Consider the following 10,148-nt stretch of genomic DNA (forward strand, 5'->3'; position numbering starts at 1 on the left):
AGAGAGGCTGACTTGACAAAGCTTGAAAACCAACTGATTGCTTGGAGAAGGTGAGAGAGAAATCAAGGATGACTCCCTGCTTTCGGGTTTGGGAGACTGGTAGATGATGCTGCTGCTCACTGAGATAGGAGCAGATTCGGAAAGATGATTTCCTCTGGGAAACGATGGATGTCGAGTGCCTGTGGAAGGCCCCGGGGAGAATGCTCAGTGTGTCTGGGGCAGTTTATCATCCCCACTCACTTCTCATATCACCTGAAGGACTCTCCCTGCCCGCCTCCAGCCTGGAAGGCAGTCCACCAGATTACTGACATCTCTGCCTTGTGGGCAAGGACCGATTTCTTTTCACTTCTGCATCCCTGCTCAGGGCTTGAAACACATTAGCTCCATGTGTCTTTGTTGAATTGCATCCAATTTACAGAAATATTCCCCCTGGGGAATGAAAAAGGTGCTATTAGAGATGGAAGACCAGAAAAACAGCTATGAGCAGAAGGCCAAGGAATCACTGCAGAAGGTGCTGGAGGAGAAAATGAGTGCAGAACAGCAACTGCAGAGCACACAGGTGTGGGAATGCTCCGTGATCCTTGGGGCTGGGAGCCCTGGGGCGGTCGGGCCACAAGGGAGCCAGTGGCATGACTCCCTGGAACCCCTGATGCATCTCCCTCTCCTCTGTTCTCCCTCAGCGGTCCCTGGCTCTAGCCGAGCAGAAGTGTGAAGAGTGGAAGAGCCAGTACGAGGCTCTGAAGGAGGACTGGAGGACCCTGGGCACTCAGCACAGAGAGCTGGAGAGCCAGCTCCACGTGCTTCAGTCCAAACTGCAGGTACCAGGCCCTGAGGGCAGGGAGGTGGGGAGGGAAGGCAGGATTTAGGGGAGGGAGGTGTCGATAGCAGTGACAAGGAAGATCCTGCTCAGCTGGGGGCCCCAAATCTGGGTTTAGCGAGGACACTGCTCAAGCAAATAACCTAAGTGTTCACTGGAATGACAGCATCCAAATGCAAAGGGCTGGACTGGAAAAACCCACTCTCTGCACCCCATCCCAGGAGGGCATCCAGTTCAGAAATGCCCACTGTTGGCACAGAACAAAAGTCACCAGTTTACTTACAGGTTGAGTATCAACTCACACATCTTGCCAATGTGTTTTTTAAGCCATTATAGTGGATTCTTGGCATTCTCAAGGGTTTCACCATTTCCGATCTGTTACCTTGGAAAAGTTAACTAACCACCTAGGCCTCAGTTTCCTCATCTGTAAAATGAGGATAATAATAGTACTCTCTCACAGGACTGTTGTGAGGTTTTTCATCAATTTTACTTAGTTGGATTGGAATTCTGAGGACCCACCTTTACTGAAGCAGGGATCTAGGCAACCTATTTGGCAAGAGACAACAAGCGAATCATCTTATCACAGGAGAGAACCTCGCTGGCCACTGCCTTCACTGTTCTCTCCCTCAAATCACCTACCAGGGAACTCTCACCAAGTCCCTTTCCTTTTCAACCTTAATTCTTTGTGAAAAATGCACCTACTCCCTCCGCCTTGAAAAAATCGATAGCGTGAGAATGAGAAGTAAAGACAAAGTGAAGTCGTCTAGAAAAGCCATGATTCGGTATTACTGAATGTGGGCATTTATCCAAAGGAATCCCTTGTGAATTTCAAAGATCGAATCCCTTATTGGTTGTTAAGCATGAGGAATAGAGCAAACTGAAGAATTTTAAAACTTTTCCTATTTTTTCCACTTTCCTCAGACTCCCTTTGTCTCTGTTAACTCTACAATTTCCTACAGTTTTCTTCTTCCTTGGGATCTGCCCACCACCTCCACCCTAGCTAGCGCTGACCTGCCTGTCTGCCCCTCCCCCTCCCACCAGGGAGCAGACAGCAGAGACTCACAGATGAACCAGGCCCTACGACTTCTGGAGAGCGAGCACCAAGAGCTGCAGGCCAGGATTGAATGCCTGCAGGAGGACAGAGACCTGTGCAGCTCGGACACCCAGCACCTACAAGGTACCCATCCCCCTGGAGGCTTTGGAGGCCTCTGGGAGCCCAGAGAAAGGGGGGCTTGGGTGGAAAGGGGTCAGTCTTCCATTGGTTTGTTTGGTTGACCTGGCGATTTAATTTTACTCTGAGAAAAAGGCAGGGCTGTTTTAATCATCCAAGACCAAGACAGAAAGGATCCAGCCTATCCATCTAAGCCAGAGCAGTTACTCCCATAGCAGTCACATGCCAAGACCGCATTCCTAATTTAAAGGGAAAGGTCAGCAGAAACACCAAGCATAGAGGTTTCCCAGTCACGGCCCGTCAGCTGAGAGGGGACCAAATTACACACACATGCTGCTGTGCTGTGCTCAGTTACTCATTCGTGTCCGACTCTTTGCAACCCTGTGGACTGTAGCCCACCAGGCTCCTCTGTCCATGGGATTCTCCAGGCAAGAATACTGCAGCAGGGGAGAGGGGGATGGGGAAAGAATACTGGAGCAGGTTGCTGTTTCCTACAACAGCAACTGATATTGTTCCGGACAATACCAGGAATGTTCCTGACCCAGAGATCGAGTTGGCATCTCTTCTATCTCCTGCTCTGGCAGGTAGATTCTCTACCAATGAGCCACTTGGAAAACCCTATATACACATACAAGCCTTAACTCAGCCCACTGTCGACCCAGATGAAATCCAAGGCAGTAGGGTTCTGGTTTACCTCTTCAGAACTGGGACAAGCAGAAGAAAGAGCAACTTCCACTTGACACTGGTCAGAGGCCATGGGCTAGACAGCATCTGTTACTAATTTCCAGCCTCAGGGGTGAGCTCTTTAAGTCTTAGGTTCTTCTATTTTGGTTTGTTTTATTTCATTGTCAGATCAACTAAAGAGGTCAGAGGAGGAGAAACTTGCCCTGGTGACCAAGGTACAGCAGCTGCAGAGTAAGTCCCTTTCCAGATTCTGAAAGTAGCACAGGTGGCTTTTTGGCATTCTTGGGGCCCCTGCCCCACAAAAGGCATCCAGAGGAGCGACGGGAAGCCCAGTCCTTGGCAGATCCTCTGCCTCCGCTTGTTCAGACCCTCCTCTTGGGCAGTGAGGTCACTGACAGCCCTTCACAAGTTCCACATTAGCCTCCGGCTTTTTCGTTTGTTTCTACTTTTCTCCTCCATGCCCACAACCACCTGCATTTCCCCCAGAACTGCATATTTCACCAAGTGTCTTCTAAGGCAGTTCTTATTTTATATATTCTTATTTATTATGCACGTTTGTCACACAGACCTGTCACTAGGAATGGTTCAGAAAATAAGCTCAGTCTACCTCCCAGTGACATGTCAAGGCCAAAGAGGAAAAGGGGTGTTTCCAAAGAAAAGCTGGCAATTTCTGAAAAGCTAGAGAACCTGAAACAGTGCACAGCTCTGCTGGTTGCCTCCCACCTTAACCTCTGACGCCCCGACAGAGAAGTTTCATGCCGAGAGCAAGGAGTATAAAAGCCAGGCAGCCTCAGGGGTCAGGGAGAAAGAACACCAGCAAAAGCTGGGCTCCTACACAGTCGGGGCTGAATGGGCAAGTCACTTCCAAATCATGCCTTTATTTATTCAGCACTTATTTACTGAACCCTACCAAATGCCAGGCACCAAGATACACTGAGGATATGGTAATGAACAGAACTGGCGTGGTTTCCTCCCTAATGAAGCCTACATTCTAAACAGACACTATAGTGAAGTATGGAGTTTCTATGAACAAATACGTGTCAGGTATTAACAACTGCTAGAGGAAAACATACAGCAGGTTAAAGAGAAAACAGTTGCTATTTCACACAGGGTCAACTGGGAATGTCCTTCCTCTAGGGTAACATTTACGCAGAAATTTAAAGGTACACGGTAGGAAGAGATATAAGGAGGGTGTGTTCGTAACAAAGCACCACAAGCTGGGTGACTTAAAGAACAGACATTGGTTTTCTCATAGCTCTAGAGGCTGGAAGTCTCAGATCAAGGTGGAGGGCAGGGTTGGTTCCTTCTGAGGGTTCTGGGGAAAGGATTCATTCTAGACTGCTTTCCTTGGCTTGGAGAAGGAAATGGCCTTCTTCTCCATCCAAGATGGAAATTGCCATCTTCTCCATCTCTTCACACATCTTCCATCCCATCCACGTCTGTCCAAATTTTCCCTTCTTGTAAGGACACTGCTGCTGCTGCTGCTAAGTCGCTTCAGTCATGTCTGACTCTGTGTGACCCCATAGATGGCAGCCCACCAGGCTCCGCCATCCCTGGGATTCTCCAGGCAAGAACACTGGAGTGGGTTGCCATTTCCTTCACACTAGTCAATATTAAAATAGGACTCTAATGTCCTATTTTAACTTGATTACCTCTGCAAAGAACCCATCTCCAAATAGGGTCACATGCTGAGGTACTGGAAATCAGGGTTTCAACATATGAATTTGGGATGGGGGGGAGTGACGCAATTCAACCGACTACAGATGGGAACATAATAATTAAGGTCTCAGCAAAGTTCTGAAAAGATACTCTTTGCAGTAAATGTGCTAGCACAGACAAGTTCCTTGTGTTTTCCAACAGGTCTGCTTCAGAATCAATCCTTGCAGCTTCAAAAACAGGAGAAACTCTTAACAAAGAAAGGTCAGCAAATTCCTTTCCACAAATTCTAAGATATTGCTCTTTCCTTGCCCTCCTAGAGGCAGAGGGATGGACTACATGACCCTGTGTCAGGGATTCTTAGGTCAGGGAGCTAAAGGAGCACTTTAAGGACTCATCATTGGCTCTGAGAACACTTTAGCTAGTTAACCTCCTATTCTGAGAGGTATATAAACTATGGACAGGATTTCTACTCCCTCTGAAAACATATGTCTGTATTGAACATTTCAATAAATTGACTTTGAACTCAGGATTTTATGTCAATTTTTACCCTTGACTTTCCAAACCAGATCCAGCTCCCCAGGTAGAAACTATGTCACATACAACAGTCACCTCACTCTCAGCCCTCAAGTCTGCTGCCTCAGCTTCCTGAGAACTCACCAAACACCTGGAGGGGGCGAAAGCTCCTCCCTTACTCCCTGCACGTGGCCCTTTGTTTTCTCATCACGATGACTGGGTAACACATAAAGCAGAAATGAGTATGCCCACGTAGGATGGGTAAGAAAATGAAGGTCAATGAAGGTAGCTGGTCGTACAAATTAAGGCTACAGCTATGACAACAATCCAGAATTTCTGACTCCCAGTCCAGGGCTCTCTTCCCCAAGATGCAGACTGCCAAGGGGCTGAACAACCAGCGCTAACTACATGAAGATGAAGTCTAGGTTATGATTGCCATTCTCACCATTTTGAAACAAGGACAGAAGGAAAATGGAGTTATACTGAAGCATCCAGGAAACCCACTAGACTAAAAGATGTGACCTGCAACCAAAGAAGCTAAATAAGCATTTTCTAAAAGCATCTGGCATTAAGCAGGACTAACGATAGAGAAAAGATACCAACCTTGCCCTCGAGGGGCTCCAATTCCAGCTCTCTGTCCAGGCTGAGCATGGTCCCAATGAGAGTTCTTTAAAAATCAGAGAACTGCCAGCCGTGCAGTGTGGCCAGCGACAGGCTCCTCCTTGTTCCCCCAGTCCTTTTCCCTCTCCCCAAAGGGTTCTCTCGGTGTCAGGACCTTTCCTCAGAGGTGTGGGCCTCACTGTCACTGAGAATCTGGCTGCTTTTTTAGATCAGGCTTTGCCTGTGAGGAGCCCAGAGCCCTCCCATAACGAAGTGGAGCCTGAGGGTCCAGGGAAGGAGCAACACTTGGATTTCAGAGACGAGCTCCAGAAGAAAACTCTGCAGCTCCTGGCCAAGGAAAAGGAGGTGAGGTGGTGACCTCAGAACAGGAGGGACTCATCCTCCAGCGACAGGGAACCTGCTGGAAGTCAGTGAGACAGCGGGCATTTCAGAGCTGAAGTCGTGATTAGATGCCTGTAGGTATTCCTTGGCCTGTATAAAAACATTTTTGCTTTCAGCTTGTCAATCTTTTCCTTCTTTATACCAGTCTTAATTCAAGGTTTTACTAAAGAGTTACTTTTCAGAAAGTCAACCTAAACTCCAACACATTTAGTAAATACATTAACTCCTCAAACTCTGTGGTACAATGAGTATCTTAAAACTTTACACAGGGTCTTTTAAATAACAAAACTCTTCCTACCTACATACTTACAAAATACATATGTCCGGAAGTATTCACATGCAACTCGCTCCCCCAAAGAGGCTTGCACTAAGATCACTTCCAGGTCATCTGTGCTGTAGGAACTTCCCTTTTGTGTGTCCCTATTTACAAAGCACTTGCACATAACAACTATCACACAAAAGCACTTACATTACACGTATAGTACAAAATATAATATGCATTATATATGACATATATAATATGCATTACACTTAATGTAAAATATGCATTTAAATGAACACATCATGGATAAGCTAGACGAGACTGTCGAAAGGCAAACTGAAATCTCTGACAAAGGCTGGGAAGGGAGGATGGCGGTAAAAATGACCATGAATGACAGGGTAGCTTACACAGGGCCTTCTCCCCTCCCTGGGCTCTGTCCAGAACTATGGTGACGACCTTGGTGGTATTCTCCCCCACAGTGCAGAGAACTGCATTCGGAACTAGACAACCTCAGTGACGAGTACCTCTCCTGCCTGCGTAAGCTGCAGCACTGTCGAGAAGAGCTCAGTCAGAGCCAACAGCCGCCCCCCAGAGTAAGAGTCCGACCTCCCACAGAGCCCGAAATGATGGTGGGATGCTTCCTCCCTCCCCCAAGTCTTGCCCGTAAAATTGCCCAGCCCCTGCCAACATCTGGCCAGCCTGCTCCGCTCAGCTTGGTTTACACTGTACTGACAGTATAGCAACCATGAAAAGAAACACTGGCTCATGCCTCCAAGCCTAATTTTCATGAACTCTTGAGCCTGAAGGGAAAAACTCACTACTGGCTAAAGTATGAAAGGGTGTACTTTCAGTCTATTTTGAGCACAGTGGCAAGAACAGAGTGAAGAAAGCAAGAGGAATATAAACAGAGAATAATATAATTTTGCTCAATTGTTTTCCACTTTTGATTTCTATCAGTTTTTAAGTACCTGGCCCCTGCTGGCTGTGGTTTGCTGGTCCACTGACCTTTGGTAAAGTGACTGTATCCCAAGAGAGGTGGCAAAGTGACAGAGACAGTGATACAAAAAGCTTTCTCTCCTCCACCAACCCAAGGTTTCCTACTGGGCTAGAAGGGGAAGGAGGAAGATTATTTTTGCCTGTGTCTTCTCTGACCAACCCATGGCCTCTTTCTCTTTTCTCCCCCTCCCTCCTCACAGAGGCAGTGTGGCCGATGGCTCCTGATGCTGATGGCGCTGGCTGCTATAGCGGTGGCAGTGATGCTGGCCAATGAGGACAGCCTGATGCTCTGGTGACAGCTGCCCTGGGTGAAAATCAGAAACAAGAAATTCAAAAAAAAAAAGAAAAAAAACCCTCAGGTTTGGGTACTTTAAGGTCTGGGTTTTCCCAACACAACTAGGATTTATGACTATTTTTTAACCTGCTGTAAAAATAAACAAATAAATTTCACCTGATGGTCTGTCCCGAAGAACTCTGTTTATTCCTGAAGCATCCCGGTCTACTCTCCCTAGTCCAGTTCAGCACAGAAATGATAAATGGATTACAGTATTCTTCCCTAGTGTCCTTGAGATACTCGCAATTGACACTTGAAATGATTCCCAGTTGCCATCCCTGACCTACAGCTGATCATTTACCAAGCACCTTCCACACGGGAAAAGTTAAAGTCAGAGGGCCACGGCCGGCAGTGTGACTATCTCAGAGGAGATGCTGAGGTCAGCAAAGTCATTTTGAGTCCTACATCGAGTTCTAAGGTCCTTCTCCCAAGTATTTAGAATGTCCCTCAAGGACAGGAACAGGCTCTCTGGCACACTAAAGGAATACAGCAAGACTGGTGGTTGACAGCATAGCCATGAGATCCGGGCAGTGAACACTCGTAGTGGAGTCTGGGCTAAACAGTTGTCCTCTCCTTGGTTCTCGTGAAAAGTATAGGGGACAGGATAGCCCAGGAGGATCCCAAACACAGTACAGAGATTCCAGGCTGAGGAACACAGCCTGCTGCAGGAGACTGCCAGAGATCGGTCCCTCTGCAGCCCCTGCAAATGTGTGATGATCTCCACCACGAGGGCCTTCAAGTCCTGAAGCTGGTCCAGGGACCAGACGGCAGGGTAAGGTTGAGAGCCAGAAACATCCACAAAGGCTATACTACCAAGCAGCACCTGCTCCAAATGCCGACGCACATACTCAGGATGGACAATCAGGCTGTTCTCTGCAATCTCGAGGACGTGAAGCCCCTGGGTTGGGAAGCCCAGGCCCCGCAGCTTCTCCAGGTAACTCTGGATTTCGAGTGCCCCTGCAGAGCTGCAATCGTACAGCAGAGCTGGCTTCAGTCCCCTGGCCACAGCCAGCACCTCTCCAGCAAGATGAAGGCAGACAGCTCTGGGAGGGCCCCGTCGCTTTCCCATGCCCAGGGTCTGCTGAGCAGCTGCCACCAGCAACTGAGGACTTGGTGTTGACATGTGATCTGGTAGCGACAGTAAGCAGCGCCTTCTTAACTAGCCACAGTTCCCTCCCCTGGGCTGCTTCTCTAACCTCCAGGCACTTGAAGAAGGGCCTAAAAACAAAGCAGAGGATTATTAACACCAGCTAGTGACTCAGCCGAAGAAGGAAATGACAACCCACTCCAGTGCTCTTGCCTGGAGAATACCAGGGGCGGGAGAGCCTGGTGGGCTGCCATCTATGGGGTCGCACAGAGTCGGACACAACTGAAACAACTTAGCAGCAGCAGCAGTGACTCAGCAGGAAACCTGCCAACAGCTTTTCCTTAAGTCTTACAGCATCTTCCAGAGGTCGTTTTCCCCTCTGCTTTGGAATGTTAACCCCGCCCAGACAAGACAGGGTCACCAATGCTACTTGATTTACTCGTTGACCCAAGTCTCCATCAGTCCCAAATTCCTGTGTCTTTCTGGCCTATGGTTAGATTTATATTGTAACTGGCATCCATCCTAAGTTTGATCTGCTGTAATTTACTTCCTCTGCTTCAAACTTAAGGGAGCTTGGGGCACAGAAGAGAGAGAGAGCAGATTTGAGAAAAATTCTGAGCATTTCACCCAAAACTGCCTTCTGAGTAAAGTTCTGGGTTTCAAAGGCATTCTCTTTCATTTCCAACTCCTCCTTCTCTTCCAGCCAAGAACAGCTGTAAGAAAACCAATCTAATTAAACTCACACACACTAGAATGTGGCCTACCAACCATCTCGCTGCGTGCCTGCTCCGTCCGGTCCAACTCTTTTGACCCCATGGACTGTAGCCCGCCAGGTTCCTCTGTGCATGGGATTCTCCCAACAAGAATACTGGAGTGGGTTGCCCTGCCCTCCTCCAGGGGATCTCCTCCCCCCAGGGATCGAACCCGCGTCTCCTGCATTGCAGCCAACTGGGAAGCCACCAAGCATCTCACCGAGACATAAAAGTAAACAAATGAAACCAGCTAGAATTGTAAGAAGGTTGTAATTTAACTTCTGACGGTCCCGCCTTGCCCTACTAATGGACATTTTCGGGCTCCAGGACAATGGGCTCACCTCAACCCCCACGCCGTTTCGTGAACATAGCATCCTGACTTGTTAAATGAGGCAGAGTTGTCTCTCACACATACTGATACCTACGTTCTCCTACTTCCGCTGCAGGCTCGCGGGCTCAGGAACTCCTTCCAGTTTCCTGCCCCTTGGCAGGAAGGCCGTGAGGCCCGTGCCCTCAGCAGCAACAAAGCTGGAAATTCTTCTCAGCATGGGCAAGTCCTTCACTGCCTGCCGGGCCCAAGTCGGCGAAGTCGGCCTGTTGCGCATGCCCGACACAACCCCAGTTCCGCCCCCTTCTGTGACGTCACCCAGTCGGCTCCCGCGCCTCGCGTTAGAACCACCCAGCCGGAAGTGTGGGCGCCTGAGGCCCAGCCCTTTCCGGCCAGAGAGGCATTGCCCCCACCGGTCAGCGTAGGAACCGAAAGGGGAGGAGTGGAGGAAAGCAGGCGGCTGAAGCTGGTCGTTCGCCGCCTCTCCTAGCGTCCCGCCGCTTCCCCACGTTGTGTATTATTAAGTCCAGTGTCGCACCTGAC

The 10,148-nt window shown here is 48.8% G+C and overlaps 2 protein-coding genes across 5 annotated transcripts in view; one reads left to right on the plus strand and one right to left on the minus strand.

The window, feature by feature from the left end:
- Positions 1–7,436, plus strand: part of TRAF3IP3 (TRAF3 interacting protein 3) — a 23,731-nt gene extending 16,295 nt beyond the window's left edge. Inside the window, exons 9-16 of one of the 3 annotated variants that reach the window (XM_010836864.1) lie at positions 419–559; positions 681–818; positions 1,859–1,994; positions 2,841–2,903; positions 4,533–4,592; positions 5,674–5,810; positions 6,588–6,701; positions 7,305–7,436. In XM_010836864.1, coding sequence (XP_010835166.1) covers positions 419–559; positions 681–818; positions 1,859–1,994; positions 2,841–2,903; positions 4,533–4,592; positions 5,674–5,810; positions 6,588–6,701; positions 7,305–7,400 — 885 coding nt within the window. In that variant the 3' untranslated portion in view covers positions 7,401–7,436. Of the gene's footprint in view, positions 1–418; positions 560–680; positions 819–1,858; positions 1,995–2,840; positions 2,904–4,532; positions 4,861–5,673; positions 5,811–6,587; positions 6,702–7,304 lie in introns of those variants that run through there. The other 2 variants (XM_010836865.1, XM_010836866.1) reach the window with 2 other exon arrangements.
- Positions 7,437–7,561: 125 nt separating this feature from the next.
- Positions 7,562–9,893, minus strand: LOC104986333 (chromosome unknown open reading frame, human C1orf74). Of its 2 annotated transcripts, none has more exons than XM_010836867.1 (2): positions 9,703–9,893; positions 7,562–8,656 (listed from the first exon to the last, which is right to left on the minus strand). In XM_010836867.1, exon 2 carries the CDS (start codon positions 8,559–8,561, stop codon positions 7,770–7,772), a length of 792 nt encoding a protein of 263 aa, XP_010835169.1. In that variant the 5' UTR covers positions 8,562–8,656; positions 9,703–9,893; the 3' UTR covers positions 7,562–7,769. The 2 variants fall into 2 exon arrangements, with proteins under 2 accessions (XP_010835169.1, XP_010835170.1); XM_010836868.1 differs by having other exon boundaries at positions 7,586–8,656; positions 9,619–9,705.
- Positions 9,894–10,148: the final 255 nt, after the last annotated feature.

The sequence above is a fragment of the Bison bison genome, unplaced genomic scaffold (assembly GCF_000754665.1).
Source record: "Bison bison bison isolate TAMUID 2011002044 unplaced genomic scaffold, Bison_UMD1.0 scf7180017864067, whole genome shotgun sequence".
NCBI classification, from domain to species: Eukaryota; Metazoa; Chordata; class Mammalia; order Artiodactyla; family Bovidae; genus Bison; species Bison bison.